The 26,975-nt window shown below is 41.8% G+C and overlaps 1 protein-coding gene across 1 annotated transcript; it reads right to left on the reverse strand.

The window, feature by feature from the left end:
* Positions 1–1,624: 1,624 nt before the first annotated feature.
* Positions 1,625–26,795, reverse strand: ptp4a2b (protein tyrosine phosphatase 4A2b). The gene is made up of 7 exons (XM_034094033.2): positions 26,663–26,795; positions 6,605–6,897; positions 6,178–6,286; positions 6,001–6,093; positions 5,780–5,910; positions 3,581–3,655; positions 1,625–2,820 (listed from the first exon to the last, which is right to left on the reverse strand). The coding sequence occupies exons 2-7, from the start codon at positions 6,607–6,609 to the stop codon at positions 2,709–2,711; spliced, it is 525 nt and encodes a 174-aa protein (XP_033949924.1). The 5' UTR covers positions 6,610–6,897; positions 26,663–26,795; the 3' UTR covers positions 1,625–2,708.
* Positions 26,796–26,975: the final 180 nt, after the last annotated feature.

The following is a 26,975-nucleotide window of genomic DNA, read 5'->3' on the forward strand; positions in this document are numbered from 1 at the left end:
ATAACAAGATAAGTGTAAGTGAGTTGCTACATGTTGCTGTTTTTGTCGTTGTTATTGTTTTGTGGGTTTTATTATGTTCCGTTGTATTGTCTCACCTGAAAATAAATATATATATATTGAAAGACAAAACTGAAATACTCGAATTAGGTCCAACTACCTTAAAATGTTATCCATGTACAATACTTGGGGTACGGAGTTATTTTCCACAAGTGTCTTAATTACTAGTTTAGGCCATGACAGGATGTGAGCAGCAGAGGGCGCACTCTCAATTGATTTGATCAGCTGGTGTCGTGACTACCAGTTGAGATTGTGAGTCATTTCTCAATCGCTGGGTGTCCTGAGCCTTCCGCGTGGGGTTAACTCACCCTCTGCTGGGGAGAGGGCATGTAGGCCAGGCTTTGACTGACATGGACCATGAGCACACTGTCTGTGACACCAAGAGTGTGAGTAATGACCAAGTGCAACGTGGTGACTCAATTTAAAAACAAGATTTGTAATAACGGGAAAAACACTGTGCTTTGATTTGGACGAATTGGGACTATTGATTTACACTAAATGGCACACATCTGTAGCAGAGATAATATCAGCAGAAATATGTTATCTCAAGTGTCCATGTTTTGCCAATAAAAAATCTATTTCTTTGAGAAAATACAAAAATATGTTAATAATTTAGTTTTTGAGAGATGGGGTGGGATTAAATAAGTGTAAACCCCTTTTCGGATGTGTAATTAAGTAGATCATTAGTTTATAATTTACAAGTCAATAATATGTTTCTTTATCAATATGACACTGCTTAAGTTTGTATTGTATAATAATTCTCATGTTTAATTTTAGGGAATTGTAGGGAATGAGTCCTTACCCCAAGTGAAGGAGTTCAAGTATCTCGGGGTCTTGTTCTCGAGTGAGGGATCAATGGAGCGTGAGATGGGCCGGAGAATCGGAGCAGCGGGAGCGGTATTGCAGTCGCTTTACCGCACCGTTGTGACGAAAAGGGAGCTGAGCCGGAAGGCAAAGCTCTCTGTCTACCGGGCCATTTTCGTTCCTACCCTCACCTATGGTCATGAAGGATGGGTCATGACCGAAAGAACGAGATCGCGGATACAAGCGGCCGAGATGGGTTTCCTCCGCCGGGTGGCTGGTGTCTCCCTTAGAGATAAGGTGAGAAGTTCGGTCATCAGGGAGGGACTCGGAGTTGAGCCGCTCCTCCTTCGCGTCGAAAGAAGCCAGTTGAGGTGGTTCGGGCACCTAGTTAGGATGCCACCTGGGCGCCTCCCTAGGGAGGTGTTCCAGGCACGTCCAGCTGGGAAGAGACCAAGGGGTAGACCTAGGACCAGGTGGAGGGATTATATCTCTTCGCTGGCCTGGGAGCGCCTTGGGATCCCCCAGTCAGAGCTGGTTGATGTCGCCAGGGAAAAGAAAGTTTGGGGCTCTCTGCTGGAACTGCTGCCCCCGCGACCCGACCACGGATAAGCGGGAGAAGATGGATGGATGGATGGATGTTTAATTTTATTGTTATTTTTTGTTTTACACATTCGAAAAAAAAATCTAATCAATGTGATTTCAAACTACATCCGCATACCACAATATAATTTGACAACATTCAACACAGAAACCAAGACAAACATTTGCTTTTTATTTCAATTTATTTATCTTTAAAGAACCAATACGAATTGGGGATGTTTTCAAAATGGGTACAATGATAAAAAACTGACCATTTCATTCTTCTCCACCTTGTCTTTCAGATTGAATCTTAGGCTCTGTGTGTGTGTTTAAATATGCATATTTTTAGGGAAGTCCTATTGTAGCCCCGTAAAGGAGAACTCATGAGAGCAGGAAAAGTACCTGTTGTTGAGTTTTTTCCTGTTAAACTGACGGTATGAAGTGTATGTGTATGCGGCAGGGTTTGGTGGGCTTATCTGAGGTGGACTGATTATTGCACTCCAACAAGATTTAAAAAAAAAGATGAAATAAAAGACATGGCTCTCAAAGGATAAAAAACAACAACAAAACTATTGGATAACAAAGTGTCCTTGCCACTGCCAAACTCATAACTGCCACACATATCATATCTCGTGAATAAATATTGCAGACATATTCAAACTGAGTGAACCCCTAAAACTGAAAGTGACGTTAAGCAAGTGAAGGGAAAAAAGAAAACATTACTGCATTTTCTGGTGAACCTTTGAGTTTTTGTGCAAATAAAAATAACACCCCAATACCAAAATATGGACAGTCACAATGTGTTCAAAGTTTAAAAATGTATTTTTAAAAAGGTACATTATTCTGGCCTAAAATATCAATAATTATGTGGAAATAAAAATTCATTAAACATTTCACCTTGGTTTTTTTGTAAAAATAAAAATTCACAAAATGGAAAATGCTATTTCATGGTTACAACTGAAACAAAAAATAAAAAACAGGATGGACTCAAGTTGAAAAATTGTGGCCCATGGTTGAACAGTGTAACCGGGAGGCGGGCCTTTCTGTGTGCTTTGACCTTCCATTCATTGGTTCGGCTGGTGGATCCACAGATCTGGTTTCATTCATTCCATCACTCGCTAGCTCTCTGATCATTTAGCCATGACTCAGTGTTAACAAATCATCACAATAATTACTGATAGCACTCTTCATTTTTTTTTTTTATTAATCTCCCCGTGTTGGGAGATCTCCCACATGATGCGCATAAGAAAGATGCACCGACAGAGAGCCTACTGCACGCAGCAGTTGTGGCTGTTGGTATCCTTGAACCGCAGACGCATTTTGGGTCTGTATTTCTCGAGGTAAAGAAGCTGTTTGGAGTTGAAGGCTCCACGTCTCTTCCTGTGGAAAGGGGAGGGATGAGATTAGGATAATAATATCCACAGAAGAGAACGCTATGGTTATTACTGTAATGATATGCATTATAATGAACGTGTTGCAAACCTACCTTTTATTTTTAGAATATATATTTTGTATAGAATATAGTTTCAAGTATTTTTCCATGTGTAGGCAAATATACTTTCACTCTTTCTGACAGCACTGATATATTCTTAAAATGAGGGTTGGGTGACAGAGTAGACACTGACATGTCCTTAGATTAAGAGTTACTTAAAAGGTTGGCTGCATTTATAATAAAGACTGGAAACGGAAGCAAACGGCTAGCTTTGCTCAGTCCAAAGGCAACACAAGCCCCCTGCCAGCCCGACTAACGCTCAATAATTAACATGTTATGACGTTTGTTTAATCTGTACAAATAAAGTAGTAAAAAGATCAAATGGGGTCAATGTGCAATCATGCTGGGATGGGAGCAGTGACTTCCTGGACTCTCAGCCAGAGGGTTAAAACTGTGTTTAGTTTTTGTGTTGTAGTACCATTTCTAGAAAGATCGCTTTTTTGTATTTAGTCTATAGACTGACAAATGTCAATATTCATAAACAGACCAAGAAACAAAAATGCATCTCTGATTTAACCGTTTGATCATCTTAAATCAGATTTGAGCAATAAACCAGATGGATTCTTTTTTTATTCAGACACTACCGACTGATTTAAGACTCGACCTTTATTAAAACCTTAAAGCACAAAAGTAAGGGGGTGTACTCACTGCCTTATGAACTGCACAGCATCCTCATACTTCATCCCACTTTCAATGAGGGCTAAGGCCACCAAGACTGGAGCTCTGAGAGGTGAAGAAATCCAACGCACCCGTTCAAGGAGACGGCGAGAGAATCACAGAAAGAGAGAGGGAGAACAGAAGATTAAATGCCAAGGTCCACAGGGCTCCATAGTAATATGGTGGAGGGGCAGGGAGGGGGGGTTTCAACCTGGGAAAGAGGGCCTGGGAAATCAACAGGGGGTGCACAGGTTCAGTGTTGCCCTGCTGAGGCACGGTGCTCACACCCCGGGCCTCTCGCACACACAAAGCTGTGATAAGTTACAGTAAGACAACCTTCCGCTTTCTCACCAGATGAGAGAAAATAAATATAAAAACGCATTTCCTTCAGAAGGCTTTTCTCTCACACAATTCACAAGGGGTGGTGTGTGAGAAGGGAACGAGAAGAAAAAACCGGTGCGATAGTGTGGAACGAGGGATGAGAATATTGTTGAAGAAAGGGACAAACAACAACAAGGCACGCTGCTGCAGCCTCCCACACTGAAAGCACCCAAACGACTGCAGTAAACACCGGACGGGGAAGAAGAGATGAACTCAGAAAATGCCTGTCTGACCAACACCGGTAATTATAGAACCTCTGGAATGCCCCGGCGATGCAAAATGCTGGAAGCCATTGAGGAACTTATCGACTTATTTTGCGCTTGCGGTCCGGAAAGACTCTTTCACACCAGTTCGCCCACGTCACGTGCTTCTGCCTTCTTTGTTTTCACACTTGTGTTGTTATTCGCTAGAACTTCTCGTCTGTAACTCACCGACACATGGGTCTGCGAGTATGATATCTGCACAGCCTCATGACCAACGGAAAGACCGCATGCAAATGTTATTTCCTTTTATTTGCAGGTCCAGAGGCGACAGAATGTTATCATTTAGGATAGATAACTTAAACACCTGATTGCCTCTTTGCATATCACTGACAGGAGCAGGAAGAGCGGCTAGTGTACATTCACGACGAGACGGGGACAAGTGCAGCACGTCCAGTTTCACACCTAGCCAAGCCAGCAAAGGGGTGTGTGGTGAATACTGAAGCAGTGATGATAAAGATGGAGTTGAAACAAGGACAATAACCGTATATTAGCAGAACTATGTATACTCTTGAAACCTGTCGATTAGTTATCTGGTCGTGTGTTAACTGACTCTTACAGAGCACCAACGACCTCTGAAGAGTGGATGGTCACCACATTGAGAATAGCTGTTCCACCTTAAACAGGGTAAGTCCACCTTAACTTAGCTGAAGCCATTGTTGTCACTAGCTTATGGGAAAGACTCTTTTGACTTGTATCAGCAGGTTGTAAGCACGAAACAGGAAGTGGGCTCTTGGCCCTAAAACCAGTTCTAATCTGGCACCAGTAACTAAATACGTCACACTTACGGGCGCTGAGCAAACTGACGAGAACGCGACCACACACACTTGTAAAAAAAACACACTTGTTTGAGGCAACACTAACCAGGCAGAGTGTGATGCTGTTTGTTTTTACCGTACTTTTAATGACCATCCGTTCGCTCTCATTTCCCCTTTTGAAGACCAGCACAACGCCTCATACGACTTCCTGTCGTCTTTATTATAGCAGCCATCGGGTGGAATCAGAACATGTGTGCAAAGTAGAATCATAATAAAATATGTGCTGGTAAAATGTGCACATGATGTCATGACGGATCCGATTAGCTTCGGTTGCTATGCTATCTCACCGGTCACCTGTGAAACTTTAATAACGGCGTTGTGATGCCAAAAAGCGTCAATTCAGAATGAAACACATTCACGGGGGATATGCTTTAGTTGCGTGTGCTGCCGTGAGTTAAAAGTAGACTAAACTGCGATGGACGAGCAGCTCTGCAGCGCCCGGTAAATGCAGCTGAACCACATTAATAAACAATGAACAAGTGCACTCTGGGAAAGAGTGTAACGTTGGAGGAGTCGTTCTATAATTTGATCTGGCTTCGTATGATTTATAGCAACACGAGCATCGACCCGACGCAGTCTGCCATTGTTGACGTAAACGGTGAAGTCACGACGCAGCAGGCTCTGGGCAGTGGAAACACAACTGGGGCTAAAAATAAGAACCAGTTCGGAACCAGAAAAAGCACGGAGCTAGAACGGGAACTGGTTTGGTGGGAAAGGGGCTGTCCACTCACCGGCCCAGTCCTGCCACACAGTGCACAGCGACGCAGCAGCCGGGCTCCTCTCTGAACTTGGTGTTGAGCAGCTTGAGCCAGTCGTCCACAATCTGGGTGGGTGGAGGAGCGCCATCATCAAAGGGCCAGTCCTATGGGAGCGAGAGGAAGACCGTAAGATAAATAGGATAAACATACAATAAGAAAGGCTGCTAGAAATGTGTGTGTGTGTCAATTCTTACAATGACCTGAATCCCCTCCTTCTCTACTGGAGTCTTATCGTAGGTGGCATCACACACTCTCACCAGTGTGTTCACATCACAGTTCTTCAAGTCCTGGAATGCATCAAAAAGAGAGGCTGTTAAACACGGGACGAGCAAACAACCCGAAGACCGATGGAAGCACAGGGGTGTTCATACCTCGGTGAACTTGTTGAGTGTGGCGTTGGTGGGGTTGTGAGTGATGAGGAACCTCATGGCCTCGTGGTTAATCTCGACTGCAGCGGGGCGGTTCATGTTGGCGAGAGGGCTTTAAAAACAATTACAATAAAAATACTCTTACAAAACGAAAGCGACTTTTGGCTCAGAAGTCAGCAAAGACTGCTAGGAGAATTGTGAATTCATAAAGGGCAGAACAAATAAAAATGACAACACGTGGTGGAGAATAGGTCACGAGGACAACAGGTGTTCAACTATGGGATGATGCACACAGAAAAGGGTAACAAAACGGATAGACTAGTCCACAGTACTCCGGGATGTGAAAAATGAATATATACAAAAGCGGGAAAAAATGTAATGAAAAAGAAAAAGATGGAGAGACTATCCAGGAGTCATCCAATCAGTTTACCCCATTCAGGAGAGCTGTTTGTGATTGGCTGTTCGAGGAGAAAGCAGAGGGCAAAGACTCGTCGTATTGGTTGGGGCAGGGCAGGGCAGTCGGGCCAAGGACTACGCGGTATCCCAGAGGGACTTTGGATTAGACAGCAGTTCCTAGTATGCTGGAAATCAGGGGGGTTTCTGGGTAGCGTAGTCCCTTGGGGGGCGGCCGATTCACTTCTCCACGGAGGTGAGGTGCTGTGCCTGGCAGAATTCCCCGCTCACACACGCCATATAGGTATGGCTCAAGTCGACACAGAAAACCTGCAGAAAGAAAACACAACGTTAAAAACCTGAACATTCACATTATGCATCACTTGTATATAGACTCATATGGCACTACTTCTATTCTATTGTATTGTATCGGTTTTATTGTGTCGCACTGTTGGAGGAGCCTGGGAACTAGGTTTTGCACTACACTGTACGAATGACAATAAAAGCCTTAATCCTTGAAGAAGAAAAGAAACATGATAGTGATGACATCAAACACACCTGCTAGTGACAGAGAAATGCAACCATTGTTTGATTTTAATAACCAATGAGTTGTATTTTGGTAGCTGAATATGCAAAACTGAGTGAACAATATTCAACAATACCATCGCTTCATCATCATCATCATCATCAATTCATGCTCCCCTAATTGGACGACAGTGAAATAAATCTTCTCAAGTTTTTGATGATGCAAACATGGAGATACTTTACACAAAAATAGTTAACTCGCGATATAATTTAGAAATGATGTGATATCCTTTTCTTAGCCTTACACCGACCTCGAGCTGGACAGTATATGGATATCCTGATAGGCCACATATTGTTGTTTCAGATATCTTAATATTGCATAAGTGTTGTCTATTCTACACCGCCCAACCCTAGCCACACCTTTCACAACATAAAACTGATTTCACAATCCTTTGTGACATTTTATATTCAGTCATAAAAAAAAAAAATGGAGGAAGAATGCTGCATCTTAAAATTAAACGGACATCTTAACATGTGATGTTCAAGTCCAGAAACTCAAGAAAAGCCACCATCATGGTCTGCCCACCTTTTAGCCTTAGTTGTTCACCTTTGGATTACATCACTGCTAGTGCTTTCAATTTAACACCTGTCTGTCACCAACATGGATACTAATAACACACACGGGTAATATCTGGTTTGTAACAAGCCAGAGAGGGAGCAGTCAGTCAAACAAGCTGTGCCAAGTCCTTGACAGTCTAAACCCAGCCGCCACAAACTGGCTGGAGCCGTCTCAGAGCAACGGGGGGGGGGGGGGGGGAGCAGAGTAGAGGGAAATTGGACGACCACACACACACACACACACACACACACACACACACACACACACACACACACACACACACACACACACACACACACACACACACACACACACACACACACACACACACACACACACACACACACACACACACACACACACACACACACACACACACACACACACACACACACACACACACACACACACACACACACACACACACACACACACACACACACACACACACACACACACACACACACACACACACACACACACACACACACACACACACACACACACACACACACACACACGTCACAAGGTGAGGATTGCAGGGTGGGCAAAGCTTCAAACAGGCCGAACTCTTTAGTCCCACGCTCTTTCTTTTCACCTTCTTGAGACAAGAATCTGCGTCTGATTTCTTCTTGCTGGCTCAGGGTATTTAACCTAACTGTAAGAAAGCATATACCATTTTTTATTAAGTCTATAACCCCACCTGCTTGATTTTCAGTATGTTTTTCTAAAAAGACCCGGTTAAGGACTAGCCATCGAATTGTTAGCAACCAAGGCCACTCTTCAACACTCTTTTGTTCCTCTTACCCCACCTGAACTTTTGAAAGAACATCCATAACATTCATCTGGCTGCAACTTACACATTTTTTATCTAATATATCATATTCCAATCACTTGTATATCGACTCTTATTGCACTATTTTACAATTATGTATTTACTTGCACTATTTCTTCGGTTTCTATTGTGTTGCACTGTTGGTGGAGCCTGTGACCTAAGATGTTCACCGACACTGTAGCTATGTGCATATGACAAACAAAAGCCAAGTACAGAGCCGCTGTCGTGTGGATGTATCAACCATAAATGTCCCCCCCCCTCAGTCTTTTATACTTGGCAACACTCAGAAAACAGCCTTGATTTTTCTTGCATGATGGCCAAGATCCTCCGTGACGTCTTAATTACCGCCTCGGAGCAGTATCGAACACAATGTGGCATTACGGCATGCAGACAACTGAAGCTGGGAAAAAAGGGTAACCGGATGTTAAAAGGCTCGTCTGCTTCCAATCCTCCAGAAAGCCGAGGGTGAACCTGACCGTGGAAAGTGGAGTAGACGGTAAAGAGAGCCTGAAACATGGAGGGAAAAACTGAAGAGAAAAGAGCTAGCAGACACACCAAGGACACCGCAATGACAGCTTATGCTAAAAGATGAAAAGCAGCTGGTTTGTGGATGGTTGCCCAGAAGCACCAAGTGACTTCATACGAGGGCTGCTCAATGCATCGTATTTTAAATCGCGAAAACAACGTAATCGAAATAAAAACGATTATTTTTTGGTTGTTCAGTTGAATTATACTTAAAGTTCAGGGTAATCAACTGTTAAAAACATACTGCTCAACATGTTTTCTCCAATAAATGGATGTTTTCAAAGTCAATGAATAATCGCATTTAATAATCGCAATTCCAATTATTGACCCAAATAATCGAGACTATGATTTTTGCCATAATCGAGCAAGCCTACTTCGTACAGTCTGCCTTTGAAATGCATTCAAAAGGAGCGTTAGAAAGAGCAAGGTGGCTATTTTTAAAGATCACACGGGTATAAACGGACCAAACATAAAAGCAGATTGGTTAAGTTGTGTTATTTTTCAATATAGTGTAGACAACTGCTGAGGGAGCTTGTCAATAGAGAAGTGGGTAAACTGTGGTAATAGCAGGTCTGCGCTGCCTGGAACACACATGCAAATCACTCTGACATTTGCAAACTGGTTCTGCAGACACACACTGCACAGATGAGAAGAACAAACACACACACTGTTTGTTGAAGAAAACACATGGGGTTTCACCGCACAGGAAGCAATGTGCAGCGTATACAAAGGCCACACATGTTGTGCACCGAGCCTCCTTCAGCTCAGTTAAGCACGGATTGGAGATATGCAGTTTTACTTTAGATGAACAATCTAGAAAAAAGCATACAGTAATTTGTAGCTGCACCTGATATTTACATTTATTAAAGACCAGTCTTCCCGTATTATAAAAAGGTCAATCGGTGTGTCCTTATGTCCAAAAGTACTTTGAAGGATGCAGTTTCCTAAAGTAATTATGTTTTAGCCTGCCTTCTTTTTTCACACACTAACTATCATACTTAAATGATTCAGGGTTCCTGCCGGTTTCACCAACTCAAAGTTAAGACTTTTTAAGACCACTTTGAATAGAATTTCACGGCAAGGAAGTATGAAGGAAAATTGCGATGAAAGAAGAAATACGTCCCATAATTACTTAAAGTAAATGTATTCATGTTCGACATAAGAACGATGACTGAACACACAGAACTTTGTTTGACAAAAAGTGTGTGTGTATAAAATCCGATAATTTTTAAGACCTTCTAAACCATATGCAAGAACTTTCTTATTTTTTTGGTCATATTTAAGACTTTTTAAGGCCTTAAATTCTGATGATCAAATGTAAGACTTTAAGACGCCGCGGGAACCCTGTGATTAACAAAAGGGTCATATTTAAACCAAACTAATGATTTCTTCTCGACAGTCATTGTATTGATTGTCTTGGCAAAGCTACAAAGTGCCTTCAGTGACCCCGGAGAAAGAACAGAAGGAGAGAGATGGGAAGTGTGAGAGAGCAGGAAGAGTACTTTCTGATAAGGGCTGCGATATCTTAGGACAGAAAAGGACACAAAATTATAAACAGGTGATACAATCTCTAAAGACTGGGAATCAGGGCATGGGTATCCTGCAAGCGCCAACTCATCACTTTTGGGTGATTCCACAGACTTTTCGAGCGAAGCATTAAACCCGTCAGGTTTTAAAAATTGAATGACATAACACCCGTTTAAATGTTACGTGATTTGAAAATATAGGGCAACTGCTCCTAATCGTTGTCATACAGTAGCAGATTATATGACTTAATATTTTCAATGGACAGCTCATAATATCAGCCATAGATACTGTGGACGTCGTAAAGTTATTGCAGCTAAAGTGAAAGGAGTCAACTGCTACAGTGGGAGTCCTAATTGAAAGCCTTCCACATTGTTACATTTCACTGCCATGGGACTCTATAATTGTCGAGCGAAGGCAGCTCTTCCCAACACCCGATAGCCAATCCTCATCATTTGCGCACCACTCCAGCTTTAAACACACTATGTACCAGTGGCGAACCGTGTACAACTGGACCTTCTGTAGACACACACAAACCCTCCGCCGCCTGATTGGTTGCTTTTTTTTTTATTAACACAAAACCACTGAAATGCGTAGGGCATGGACCGAGAAGGACAAACAAATCAACGTAATATTACAGATCAACAACACGGATACGATTCTCATTTAACATACATTTCATTTATATAATTCAATCGAGTTTGTTTTATAGATAGATAGATTCAACTTATTGTCATTACATAGTACAGGTACCATGTAACGAAACGGTTTCTCTGCATTTGACTAGGGCTGTGGCGATACACTAATCTCACGATACGATACACGATATTCAGCCAACGATACGATATATATCACGATATTCAGCCAACGATACGATTCGATACGATTCGATATAATTCGATACACTTATATCATTTTCTGAAAGATTTTAAAGGGACAGTGTGATTTTGGTGACATCTTGTCAGTGTTCCAGTGACTTGGATTGAATTAATTCAACTGAAAACTGAAAGCATCAATTATACAATATATGGCTCTGACAGAGAGTCTCCAGCTTGCAAATGCTAGACAAAATGAATCAAAAGATGTGGTGAGAAAATTAGTTTCATTTATTGAAACAGTGCAAACTGTAGCTGTAAAGTGCAGCATCACAATGGAGAATTAAAAGGTGCAGTAGGTGGCGGAACACGGGGGATTTGAATGGGACTTGTTTGAAATTAAAATCAATGTTTTGATGGCATAAAGTACCATAAACATACCGTCAGTTTAAATGCTGTTTTATACTGAAAAACCAGAAGTTGTTGTGCACAACTAGTTGTTGAGCTTTTATTCTGAAAATCCTTCATCTCCGGTTAGCATTTAGCATGTGGCTAATATACAATTTCCTATAGAGGTGAATTTAGTAGCGATATGACACGGAGTGTTGCACACCGAAACCTACTGATTTCAACACTACAACTATAGACGTCGAGATATTATTATTGCTGAATATTAAATGAAGGTAGGCCTACAGTTTATTTGAATACGTTTGTTTACAGACGTGGGTAGCATGAGACAACATTCGGAACTACCGGAAATGATACCAGCCGTGAGGTATTTTTGGAGTATTGATTACAGCGTTTAAAATGTATTAAATGAAAAGTCATGAAAGAGATAAGGAGGAGAAAAGGCGTGGTTAGTTATATATTTAATGTGCAATGTCTGAATCCTCTGTAATGCGCAACAACGAACATTGGAGACGTGCAGGGCCGATCCCCAGCAGCGCCAACCGGCCCACAGGGAGGATTCAGCAGAGGATATTTAACAGCTGGAAAGTTGGAGCTCGCTCTCTTCCCTTCGCTCACGAGAGCCAGAACACAGCTGTTTTTCTGACTAAATCATCTTCTGCTTGTAACATTACCGCGCTTTTTATTAATTAAAGTATACATTTGAACCTTCTCAGAGACTCAATTAGTCTCCTTTTTAAAGCTTCTCTCCTGGACGCGAGTATAACGAACACAGTTATCAGACTTAATGTATCGATACCCACGGCTGAAATATCGATACTTTCTCGGAAAAATAAATATCGATATATATCGCAAGATCGATTAAATTGCACAGCCCTACATTTGACCCATCCTAGTGTTAGGAGCAGTGTGCTGCCATTATGTACGGCGCCCGGGGAGCTGTGTAGGGAACGGTGCCTTGCTCAGGGACACCTCGGTAGCACTTGGTCTTTCCGGGACTTGAACTGGTGACCTTCCAGTTGCCAAGCCAAGTCCCTATGGGCTTGGCAACTGGAAGGTCACCACTATCTGAGTGTTCCAGGGTATTCTCTGAATACCTTGAAGGCCCTGACGGTTCGCCACTGCTATGTACACAGTGGAGATAGTCACAAGCTGGCTGGGGCAATACGTTTGCCACAAGGGCGAGGGGGTTATTCTAAAATTAGCAAGGAAAACACACACAAGTAAATGAGCCCACATGTCTGGATGGGATATACAGACTGGTGGTAAAACAGACTTTTACACAAAATGTGGAATGTCTGAGTCTAAGTTCTTACCCCCTTGTGAGAGCTGTTAGTATGACATGCAGCCCCGTGTGTTGCTCTGAGGTTGTCTCACTGCTGTTTTGACTGGAGGCAGACCGGGAATGACCAGACGGTACTGCCTTGAAGCAGCTGGAGGGCTTCTCCGCTGTGTGGGAGCGGCATGGACGGCACGAGAGAGATAAAGGCTCTGACACTCTTGGCCCACATACCCACCTGCTTGCTACACCCATTGCACCCACTTCTCCTTTCTGACAACTGTGTAGAAGAGTATAAACACAAATGCATAACAACAAGGTGAAAGGGAAGTAGTGTGTTCTCATTTCAAATGCCCAAATAAAGCCTTATGATCTGTCACTCGCAGGAGTGGGAAACTATTGACAGCCGCAATCAAACCAGCAGTCAATCAGTGGGAATAAAAAAACGAGGCCAAATGTTACATGTTTTCATTCCTGTGGTCTCTTTGAATACCATAAAAAAGATACGCTCGGAAATGTCAAGGAGGTAATAGTTACATAAGGAAAGCTGGTAAGATGTGACGAAAAATCACCAAGACGACACAACAATGGATACGTCAAATTAAACAAGTGGTTATGACAGCAAATGAAAAAAGTCAAGTTTTGAGCTTGGCAGGGAATATGGCAGAGACACACAGAGGATCACACCTCCCAGTGGTCCAGCTGGTTCATTTCAGTGACGTCAATTGAGTTGATGGGATGGGTGGGAGATTGTTGAATTGGAGCCGTTTTTCAACCCAACGTTGTGCTCATACGAACCGCGCAAAGTAGAGATAAAGAGAGCACTCATTCATCCCAAATGGGTGCTGGGAAACTAAGAGAAAAAGCAACAGCTGGCAGACCTCAATGACAGCGAAAAGCTAAACAGAGGACAAATGTATGCGGAAAAGCTCGACCGACACATATTTCGACTTTACGGGTGTTTTTCACAGTTATTTTTCTGGACGTAGCGTTTTTTTTGCAGAAGTTGCATTCAGTGAAGTGTGAAAGTTGGTGTCAACCTTTAGTGTGTGTCAGAAAAGCCATAACGTGTCCACTTCAAACCGGTAATGGGGGTCACCTACATAGGGATGGTATCGTTAAGGTTTTAACGGTACTACTACTTTTATCGATACCGCTTATCGATTCGGTCTTTTGTCGGTTCTTTTGGAGAGAAAAAACAAGGTAAACTAACTAAACTAATTGTGAACAAAACTAACATTGCTTTTTATTTATATTAAATAAATAATATTTCACATCAAAAGAAATAATGTTTTAACAAATCGTATTGAATAATCTGATGACAGAATAGCTGAAACTTAAATACAAAATAAATAACTCAGTTTCCTCTAATCATTACCCCATGTTTGTATAATGGAGTTAACTCGGTGTGTTGCTGCGAGCATACATAACACCTGACGTGGAAACGTTCCTCGTGGACGGGGCTACAGAGCTGCTAGAAAGACAGTCGAACCCGGTGCACAAACTGCTCGTGTTACCGCCCTTACATGCTAAACTCTTATTGCACTTTTGGTAACGAGCATCGAGACGGGTAAAGTTTAACCACACCTCGGAGCGCGTTCTCTCCGCCGTGTGTGTTGCATGTAGCAGCTGCGTGTGTGTAAACTGCCCCCTCGCACACAGACGGGGAGAGAGATCTCTCGTCTGGATTGGAAAGATCGAAAATACTAAACATAATCATAGACGCATTTTGCATTCTTTTTGCGTATTAGATGCGGAGTTCGTGACACTACAACCGCAATATAATGTTTGTGTAGCAATATTTTTTGCATGTCTCCAGTACCGATAAAAAGACCGATAACGTCGGAGCTTAACGGTACCACGGTCTTTAATAATTCAGCCCCAGGGCTCGTTTAGTACCGGGGCTCGGTACCCATCCCTACACCTAGCTCCTCATCTTCAAAGTCAAGGACGACCGCTGCACACACAAGCTGATTAGTATGCTTGGTTGAAAATGTCATACTCTAGTTGTTCGACCTACAATACACCATCATACTTTAGGAAATCACTCTTCTATTGCAATGACCACAGAATTGAGATTACCTCGGTGTGATGCAATGCCTTACAACTGCATAACATCTCGAAAACGACTCTTTACATGGAATTGCATTTATCAAAACAGCTTTCGCAGTTTCCAAATTTGACAAGCCAGACGCAGGAAGTGGTTTGGGACCGCGACAACCTCTATGTTTTCATGTGTCTTTCCTTTTTCACCCAGCATGCAACAAGGTCCCGCTAATCATCTGATCTGGGCTATGCGCTTTAACTTTTGGTTAAACGCCAATTACGACTGTATCATCCAACATGTACAAGTACTGTGCGACCCTTTTGATTATCAGGGACAGGATATGCATCAACGGTATGTTTAGTTTGTCCTTTAAGGTTTCAATCCATCAGAGACGCAGCATGCTTACCTAGCAACATCACTGCTTCTGTGTTTTGCATTTAATAACAAACACGTGTTTAGCTTAATATATCATAGTATAAGCACAGGGAAATTCCTTCCCCAAAACAAAAACTATTTATGCAATGTCACATTCAAAGGTAGGACTCGTTCCCCTTTCGCATGTCAGCCGACACTAAGTAACAGTATTTAACCTTTAGATTTTCACATGTTAGACGTAGTTTGAAAGAGAGCGCCAACCTTCAGTTATAGCTCCCAAACAAATGTTGCTTTAAAGTTCTTGGGCCTTAAAAGAGTGAACATGATCTTAATGTAACATTGTACGTCCTTAGTGCATCACAGAAATTAGGGAATTAACTTCATGCTCAAAGAGGACGAGTGTGCTCTGGACTCTCGGGACACAGTCCAAGACTGACGGGGCCCGTCAATGCGGAGTATGGTGACAGGTCAACACACCATTCAGAAAACAGTACACATAAAGGAAATAGTGTGCACCACCCTCCCTGGCCATCAGTCATGTTTGAAAACACAAAAAGACAAACCGACATGCAAGCAAAAAAGCAAACACACACACAGAACTACAAAGACCTACACTAGTTAAGCTACCAATCCTTTTTACTGAGCCTCACCAGTTTATCTAGTGTAACAAGTAAGAATGAAAACTCTAGGCATGCTGGGACAGGAAGGCACCGAGAGATAGAGGCTATGGGCGAAACTCCCAAAACAGATCCGAAGCTTTTGCTGTGCCTCCTATGAGCAGAACACCCCCGGGGTTTGCAAACAGGAGCGTCACGCTGAAAGTGATATTCAAGTCGGTAGATTATGTGTGGCCTCGTGCTTTGTTGACTGAATTCTGATAACATGACCGCCCATTGCTTTCTGAAAATGTAACAGAGTGGAAGTCCTTTCTAAGAACCGCACCTTTACTTCACCTGCCATGAGGGTAGGGTAGGGAAGGGTTCGTGATGTGAAGGTTAATTGCAATTGCATGGGAGATCCTAACCACAACAACAGACTCCAGGATGCCATTTATACACAAAGAGCTGGATTGTTGTGTACAGAGACTGGAGTCAGCAGGGTTGAGTTTCCTTTTTTTTTAACATTTAACAGAAAGTTGTATTCACACGAGGTTTGAGAATATGGGCTTTCTGTCTTACAAAGCTTGAAAATGGCTTCACCCAAGCCGCTTAGTTCCTGGATCCTAGATATCAATATTTGATCGCATATAAACTCACGTATGGTAAGTAGTACTATCTTGGCTAAATTGTACTAGAAATAATTTCAGACTTCACCAAATACATATAAAAATGTATATCCAAATAGTTTTTCCAGCTGCTGACTCCCAAGAATTCCCAGAAACTGCTCGATAACTTAAAATCGCACAAATGTCTGCTATTCTATGTTATCTATTCGACTTCTCTAAAACACATCACATGATTTATTATTGAAGAGGCCATTGTTGACAAGACATTTCTAAAGACGAATACAAAAATGTAACATTTGAAAAAGAAATTGATCAAATGTGACCATGTCATCTAGAAAATGACCCGTCTCTTCCCAGGTTTAAGGAAAGTCCTCCATTAAATTGCTTAATGAACACATTTGAAAGTCAAATTCAGTAACTTCTTCTGCAGGTCTAAATATCTTGTTCAGCGACTCTTACATTTGTGCAGTATCACACGGCAGCATTATTACGTGTATGCGTGTAGGAATGGAGTAACAAAAAGCAGCACAGCAAAGATCTGTGAATATGAGTAATAATAAAAGGCTCCTTGTCATTGGACCGATTTGCCTAATCAGAGATTTATAATTGGGACATGAATCACAACTAGTCATGTCTGTGTTTACCTGCCTAAGACAGCCTGACTCAGGGTTGTGGTTGTCTCGGTTTCAAATATAATAAAACGTGTGTCTTTCCCAGCTGGATTACCACAGACCCCCGAGATGTACAGGCTCCCCACTTTGGGAAGGAAATGTTTTTAAAAGAAAACCACAGGACAAGATGTCTCTAAGGCAGGAGTGTCCAAACTACTGCCCGGGGGCCAAATGCGGCCTGCAGGCCATTTAGAATCGGCCCTCAGCAAATAAAAAAATGTATATTGAAATATGGCCCACAAATTAAACTTGTGCTTTTCTTATATTGTACTTCTTAAATATATATGTAAAAATATATTACACAGTAGTATTCATGTGTTAATCAGCTAGGGGTGCATAGCGGTTCCCGGTATTACCGAAATACCGGTTACGGTATACCGTACCGAAATCAGATCCGGTTTGAGATACTTTTTCGATTTTTTTTTTTTATATCAAGTTAGGCGTAATATCCTTAAACTCATGCCCAATCCGCCAGCCAATCAGATCGCGCTTCGGTGATTGGCTTGATTGCCAAGCAACGCCCTTCACCTTCCTCACGAATGTCTGAGCCTTTCGGTTAGCTTTCGTTTTTTCATTAGCCCAATGTCGGCACGGAAATCTAAAGTGTGGCTGCATATGACTGCGAGTCTGAATAGTGGGGTCTGTAAACACTGCAAGAAGTTTATTTCTGGGAAAGGCGGCAACACAACCTCTCAAAACATTTGCTACTGTCACATAAAATCAGAGTACAGGAATGTACAGTCTTCAAGCCCGTGTTGTCAAACGTGTTTTTCATTGTTTGTTCAGTCATAAAAGGTCGAGGTCCCACAATTAATTTTAATTTGACATGTTAACTATATCATAAAGCGCTTACATTTTTCCCTTATGCAACATGAAAGTATCACAATATGTATCGGTATCATTCAGTGGTATCGGTATCGTAAAAAAGTCAACGATATGCATCCCTATAATAAGCCCACTTTCAAAAAAAATGCAGTCAATTCATTTTGAAAACATATCTTAGTTGATAAAAAAAAGCCCGACTTATTTACACAACAAACTTGAAATAGACCCTTCATATTTCATCTTATCATAATCACAGAGGCTTCTGTTTTAAGGAATGAGAACAAGATAAATTAAACCCTATAGAGAGATGCGATGTAGGCTGTTTTTTTCTTACAGCATATTCATGTATCAAGCCTAATTTACCTACATTTCGCTAACTTATAATTTAACTTATGAGGCAATATGCCGCTACAAGTGGCCCAGCCCTTCGTATATTTTTCTGTATGTGGCCCTCGGTGAAAAAAGTTTGGACACCTCTGCTCTAAGGAGAAAGAAAGCAAATGTCCTTTCAAAGTACAAAAAGGTGATAAGGGAGGCACAAAGCGAAAGGGTACAAAGATCTTGTGTGGTCATCAAAATGAAACCGAAATGGCAAAACGAAGATATGTCTTTCCATTTAAACTAGCTTGTAAAGAAAACAAAACGCCCCTCCTGTTGTATGTGGGTGGACTGTGTTGATCACGCCTCGAAATAGGTTGGGGGTCCAGGCACTTTGTGAATGCCACCCTCCAACCAAACAGACCTCAAAGCTGCCTTCAAGTCGGATTCTTCAAGCCACGGCAAAGCTCTTAAAAAAGGGTTTAAAGATTCACACGCTTTGTTTAAAAAATTGGCAAATGTCTGTAGAGAGGGCATGCGAGGAAAGAAGCATCAGAAGTTAACGGAACTGACAAAGGGCTTAGTACCAGTGTGCTCTCTGACAGAAAAGGAATGCTGGATGAGACTTTATATAAGAATACTGCTGTAGGGCAAAATTGGTGGTTTTTAACAAGTATTTTGTTACACAACATTTTCAAAACAGGAGCCTTATTTAGAAAACACAACAATTAAAGCCAACTTCTGAACATAAAAAGTAAAAAAGGTTGAAAATAGCGTAAAAGCTATGATATAACATGATGCCCTGCCGAGGATAGCTTGAACCCTGGGGTACTGATGCAAAGCTTTTAGGTTGACAGGCTTAAATATTTATATGCTTTTAGGTTTACAGGCAGTTTAAATGATAGATTGCTTGCCTGAGAATCACTCGTGATTCTTTTGGTCTGTAAAACAAACAATTAAACAGACAGTCCACTTGTTTTCATGATACATAGGAAGTGGCCTTTCATTTCCGAGAAACCATTTGGTAAGACACCGATCAGTGAAGACACTGCTTTGCAGGCACCACAGTAACTAGACTTGAGTCAATACTTTGCAATAATATATTGCAGTTTCAAGCAACAGCGTTTTCAAAATAATTCAAAAACCAAACATGAATATACAACTTGTCCTTTTTAGGCTACATACCGGCTCAAAGGAACAGACGATAATGCATGGCATGGGGAAGAACTCGACTGCTGTTGCTATTCTCTTTTTAACACTTCTGCAATATTTAAATTAGTCTAAAAACATGCCTTCTGCATATAACACAAAGACCTGTTCTGCAGTTTGTCAGAGCAGAGACAGAACAAACATTTCTTCAATACAGAAACTGTGAAGTCCTTCTTGTTTATATCCACTCATCTCTACCTGTATTCTTCATCTGTATTAGCAGCTTGGTAAATAATGTTGATGCAAATAGGTGTGCGCCTTGGGTACATTTGCTTTGTCATGTAATGCTTCGACGCTGCATCAAGCCTTATATATATTAACCATTCGTGATCCATATTTCTATCAAACTGAGAAATCTAAATGATACGTGCGTAAACAGATTAGGATGGCAGTTGCCCATCCAAGTGTTGTTATCATGCTTGGTTGACAAGCATCCTCATTATGTCCCGTATTCAGTACGACAGGTTGCATCTCTCTGCTCCCGGAGGACAGGAGCTAATGTTCCCGCAGAGTGCTTGTTGCTCACGCTGCGTGTGTCCGTGTAAACGTGCTGGAGAGGAGGGGGCGGGGGGGAGAATATGTATCCTCCTTATTACCATGGACAGACGAGCACCCCGTGCGCACGTACTCACGCATGGCAAAGCCCACTTATCACAGTGCTTTGTAGGCCCCGAGTGAGCACAGATAAACATTGTGATGATCAAAGGCCTCCGATAGCGCTTGGGGGGGGGGGGGCAAAGACTGATCCATCTCTGGAAAGGACTGACAGAGACATGCACTCAATACCGTGGAAATGGGACTGACAAGAGGAAAACATAACCAAACAAAAGCCTGTTCTGTTGTTGTTGAAGCTTAGTAGCACTTTTAATCACACTTGTCAACAGATTAAACACCTGACTGACAGACTGACGACATCAGGCAACTAGTTAAAGAGACGGGAGAAAAACGTACCAACTGTGATATACCGCTGAATGGGATTTCATGCAATGCCTAAATAATTAATCTAGCCTAAAACTATCTGTGTACATTCAGGATTACTTATTAAATAGAATTGAGACATTCCTGGTTAGAGCCCTAAATGATTGAAACGTTAACCCGTGGCAGTCCAGTGGTTTGAATATTTACCTAATGTTATAATGGATCACTAAAGCTTGGTTAAAAACTCATCCGTTCAGAACATCCATGGATATGATGTTGCAATAAAGTGTAAAGTAAGTCAGCCGACAGGGGAAAGTTGTCCATTATGTTGTGTTTAAGGAGATACTATCATTCTAGATATGTGTACAAAGTAGTGTTGCACGGTGTACCAATACTTGAAAGGTACCGCAATACCCTGCCGTTAAAAACGGTACGATTCCTCCGTTTCATTAGTATCGGTACTTTAAGAATGACGGGGAAAAGTACTCCGTGTGTGTTCAGCGCTCTGCTTCCACTCCCTGCACTGCAGCCGTGCCTGCAGTCCCGCTCCTCTCAAGCACGTTCTAAGTCCCTCCCCTCTCTCGTGCACGCGGCCACGCGCTAGCTGCCAGAGCATGTGAGAAAACGAGAAGCATGGCTGCAAGTGGGAGTGCAACTGCCGCTGCGCCTCGGCTTGTTGACAAAAAAGACGCCAGAAGTCTGTGAACGGGCCGTTCAGGTGTTCAGAGCAGAGCCCCCTGTCGGAGCAGCAGAGCGTGATGTGCACTAAAAAGTGTTTGTCGCAATATTATCGTTGAGCAAACTTAACTAGCAAACTAGCATCACTATCTGCTAACGTTAGCTTTAGCCTTCGTTTTCTATTAGTTTTTTTCATAGGCTATAAACGGAGGTGGTATAAGTATATATCTTGTACTTGAGTAAAAGTAGAAGTACCCAGGTCTTGTACTTGAGTTAAAGTAGAAGTACCAGAATGTAGGAACAATCCTGCAATCAAAATGTTCCTCAAATAAAAGTACAAAATTATTATCATCAACATATAGTTAAAGTAGCGACAGTAAAAGTAGAAGTGCTCAGGTCTTGTACTAGAAGCACCAGAGTGTAGGAATACTCTGTTACAGTAAAAGTACTGCATTCAAAATGTTCCTCAAGTAAAAGTATTAAAGTAGCGACAGTAAAAGTAGTCATTGTGCAGATTGGTCCATTTCAGAATAATATATATGATGTGTTTTATAATGATTGATCATGAAAGTGTTCTCAAAGCTGGTGAAGGTGCAGCTAGTCTGAAGTACTTTGTAGACTGCAGGGCAGCTGGTGGATTTACTCCAGGTGGAACTAAAGTCTGATTTAACACTTGGTTATATTTCACATCATTCCTCCAGATCTGTGAAGTAACTAAAGGGATTAATACATGTAGTGGAGTAAAAGTACACCATGTACCTCTGAACTGTAGTGGATTAGAAGTACAAAGTAGCAAAAGAAACATTGAAATACTTAAATAAAGTACAAGTATCTCAAAATTGTACCCAAGTAGTACTTGAGTTTATGAACTTAGTTACTTTACACCAGTGGCTATAAAGATAGAAAGACTAAGCCTTGCACAGAGGCATGAAAATACATTTTCAAAATGCTCAACAGTGCTGCCAAAATTATAAACTCACTGCTACACAATTAAAATAAATGCTTTTATATATATTTATATTAGATGTGACTCTTTGGCGTTTCTGTTCTTAGTAACACTGCTGCTTTAGTTGTTCTGACTGCTAAAATCATCTGTTATTCCTAACTTTAAAGCCGATATTCCGTGTTTCCCTTTTTTTAAGAAAAGTATCGAAAAAGAATCGGAATCGCAATTCTTGACTTGGTATCGGTATCGAAACCAAAATGTTGGTATCGTGACAACACTAGTACAAAGAAATATTGATTGTATTCTTCGAAGCTGCAACCACCCAAAGAAAGGATAGTTACCTTTACTTTTTTCTGACGTTCAAATTCTCATTTAGTGACATTTTCCAAGCTCCTTTGTCACAATCGACTCCAGATAAAAACATATCCGTGTCTGGGCAGAGACATTTGTCACAGCAGTGATACACACCTCCACCTGTTTCCCAACACACTAAAGCATGAATAGTGAGTACTAAAGCTGGCAGAGGAAATGTAGCAGGTGTCGCAAAGATCTGCACAACAATAATACAGATGATTCAATGTGAACACAAGGCGTGTCCTCGCAGTTCAATAACTGACGGACACTTTCTGGGGCGATAAACCCGTTATAGAGACTAAAGGTACGTGTGTCTGGATTGTGACTTCGTCTTGTTATTTAAATGTCAGAAATATTCAGAGTCAATGTAGGACACAATGATGACTGAAATAACAGTAATTAATTAGTCACAACTAATCATAGTGATTTTCTAATCTAAAATAGAAATAAGTTTGATTACAGGAGGCCCGACACTCAACAGAGAAGAGAAAGTCTGCTCACATTTCCCCCGAGAGGGGCAGAGTCCCACTGTGGCATCCATTCTTCTGACATTTGGAAACGAAGTTGGCCCTGTGACAGCGGCATCGAGGGATGCCTGTTGCCATACCAACGATTATCTCAGCAGTAGCAACAAGTGCTCCTGGTGGGAATTGTGGTGTCCCTTATGAAGAAATCAGAGAAGAGCAATGGTGCTCTCTTTGAATATTCACACAGCAAAGATGGAGAAGCAGTAGGGGGGTGCAGCCCATAAGCACTGATCTGGAACCTGTGATGTTAAAATCAGCTTTAAGTACAACTTCTTTTTCCCTGCGATTATAGCCACAATTAATTAGTTTGAAGTCGTGTTGTGAGAGGTAGTCAACGATGTATTGCGTTTTATAAGCTGCTTAAGGAAATGGAGAAAAAGCCATACTCCAGTGACGAGCATAACAGTGCCTAGGCAATAGAAAAAACACAGTAAGCTTGTTTAGGTGCAATAACCAAGCATTCTCTAGACTACAGTTGCTTCAAACCTAGAACCCTTTCTAGATCAAGGTGAGCAACAACATACAAACAACAGCTCTAATAACAATAACAACATGCTTTACAATAGCATGTTTTGGCATTGACAGTGTGTTCCCCTGCTATCAGCAGCTGTAACTAGACATGGACACTGTAAACACAAATAACAAAGGAGGATCCTATTCCTACCTGTTGCTATAGCTTCAAAAGGCAGCCTTGCACAGCAGCATCTAGAAGTCAGAGGTGTCAGTCTGTCAGGCACTGCTATAGAGCCACTGCCTTTGCTTCATCCCAGCACTGTGGCAACAACAGTAAACGAACATCATGCCGAGTAGGGCATGATTAACCAACACACAGGATAAGAAACACACAAGGTACCCATGGCTACTAATGCATAATTATATATGGCTTTTCACTAAACGGCTGGAAATGTGAAGAGAACAAAAGTATGGGCATCTAAACCTGACTTTCCACTTTGGGATGATTTCAACACAACAAAGGTGCTCTGGAGCCAAGGATCTTAGCAGGCTAACACATAGTAAAACCAAAGCTTGTGTTCCATTCTCAACACTACCAGACACCCGGGGCATAACTCGATTTTAAATTGGCCAAATCTGTTAAGCCAGCCACTGTGGAACGGGCCTCTTCAACCCTACCTTTCAACACTCACAGCCACCCTGTGGCTAGATGGGCCGCCTGCCAGCAGGCCACAACATAGGTGCTCCTCTCCCCCAGTAACCTCCTCTGTAAATTGGTGTCATGTTACTGTACACTGGGCTCACCTTTCTCAGTTACGGTAACCAAGGCTGAGAACTTCTCCACTTGTCACATTGCCTTTCTTCATGCTGCCTGTAGACAACGCAACCACCAGTCTGTTGGTGTGAAAATGTCATGCAAGCACTCCGCTAGATTTAGAACCGATACAAGAGATTCAGTCTTTATGTACACCAAATGAAACGAGCAGAACACGGCTGGCAAAATGAAGATATTTCTTTCTCAAAGTCCAACGATGATGCCGCAAAATGAAGGTTAGGATTGCCTTTGCATAGCTTACAAATGTGCACAACAATGAGATAAAGTGAGATTGACTTGAAGTGTGGTATCCCGTGAATGTGCACTGAGAGAAGCTAGCCATTTCTAGATTGGACTGTCAATTAACTTTACCATAAAGAAGGTCACAAGTATGAGTAACCTACGTCCACAATAAGGGCTGGCTTATCTAAAGCCAGTTGAGTAGCACTTGAAATGTGTTTGCTCTATGAAGCCTGATGTACTTATATGATTCTGTTTTCTTCAAGTTTGTATTTTGTTGGTCGAACGCACTTATTGTCAGTCGCTTTGGATAAAAGCGTCAGCTAAATGTAATGTAATGTAATAACATGTGAATAGAGAATAGACTTAGTGATACTGCATAAAAGTTGTAAAACCATTATTTTCATGAAGAATGTCTTTGTTATTGTTGCAGTTATTGGAATTGAACACTTACGTAGTAATAACAGGAATACCATGTTACTTCTACCCTAATTGCTATGCCCTCAGTTTGTTTGGAAGAGTGATGGCATTGAACGGATCACATCTTCTATATTATCTGCAGGCAAATTGGGTCACCTTGCACTGACTCATAGGCAGGAATGTAATTAGCTTACCTGTTACACCAGTTACTCATTGACGCATCCACCCATGTTGTTAGGAGTGTTCAAAGCTATTCATTTGTATCAGCCACCCACTAGAATGTATTCCAGAGAAGAGACTAAAACCATAGGAAGGTCATAAATTGAAAACTGAGAGGCATGGGAATGTGCTGCGGCCTTTAGTGTCACAGCTGCTCTAGTCAACTTCCTCCCCAAGTGCATTTCCTCATTTTACTTCATCCAACAAAGCTAAATGGCGTGGTGCCTTAAAAAAAACAGACAAGGCTACATAAGATACTCACAAAACCTCAATGCTAGCTATATTTTGACATGAAAGGCTGGCGAATAATAACGGAGTAAACCCCGGCTAGTTAACAATAAAGACAGCAGTTTGACAATACCCAAGACACGATTAAATAGACCGGATATATCGATAACTTAATTGTGTTATTAATATGTAAGCCTGACATGTGGCTTCAATAATGAGTCAACCATGCTCTGGGTCAAGATCTGTCACAAAGGGCGGAAGGCAGTTAGCTCAGCCGCCATCTATACCTCTGGCCAAGCTTCTCACTACTACCGACGTCTGTCGAGTCCACTACCAAACACCAAAAGAAGCACACAAAAAACACTGGAAATTACAACAGCTGGTTATATTTTACACATCTTTAAAAATATGCTGCTGTCGTCAATGCCAAGACAGTAGTTAAAACCAAAACATCGTTAATGTTAAGCTGGATGTTTATGAGAAAAGCTACCTTTACTGATACCAATAGCTCATTGTGCTGCTATGGGTAACATTAGCCCTTATTTAATAAAATTGCGGACGACGTTCAGTGTAGACAACATGGCAAAATACATATAATGTGTCGTTTTTCAAATGATAACCAAGTGGTACCACAATAATACTGCTCGTCAAATGTATGAAGATGTGTCTTATTGTTATTCTAGGAAGTAGCCATAGCCTTGCTAGCATGCTAACGAAGCTATATTGGTTAGCATGTTAGCTCATCTCCGTCACTTTGCTTTTCCCAGCAGCGTTTGAGGAGAGAAGACAGAGATACGACTCGCTATTCTAGAGATAACATACTTGAGGACGGGAATAATAATGAAATTAATACACTTTGGCACAATGTGATAATGGTGCGTAGCCAATATTTTCAGCGAGCTAATATGGCTACACTCAGTCTTATCATACATGTAACTTACTTTAGCTCCCTTGTGTTGTGTTGTGTTGTGTTGTGCTAATCATCTCCACAATATGTAGCCCAACTTCTACCCTCCTGCGGATCTGTGTAGCTGCGATCATATCAGAGACAAGTTCAAACGGGTCAGTAATAGTTATTTAGGTTTATTAGGTACTTACAAAGAGCAGGTTGAACATTGAAATCCCGTGACTACCCCGGAGAAAGTGGAGGGAGTGTAGAAAAGCGCTGCTAGGTCCTCTTCAATGTGGCAGCTTGCTTGAATTCTCGTCGGAGGTCGGGAACTGTTGTTGGGGAGGAGCCTCGTCAGTCAGCCACACCTTCAGGAACCGTCGGAAATATTACGAGGAAGCCCAAGTAAATAGCAAGTCAACACAGTGTGAAAACAACTGGGAAATAATTATGTTACTCTCTATGGCACCAGTGTTTTGTAATATTAAAACCGCGGCCCTACATCGTGCAGATGTGTGTGCA

Source organism: Pseudochaenichthys georgianus, chromosome 11 (assembly GCF_902827115.2).
Source record: "Pseudochaenichthys georgianus chromosome 11, fPseGeo1.2, whole genome shotgun sequence".
NCBI lineage: Eukaryota > Metazoa > Chordata > Actinopteri > Perciformes > Channichthyidae > Pseudochaenichthys > Pseudochaenichthys georgianus.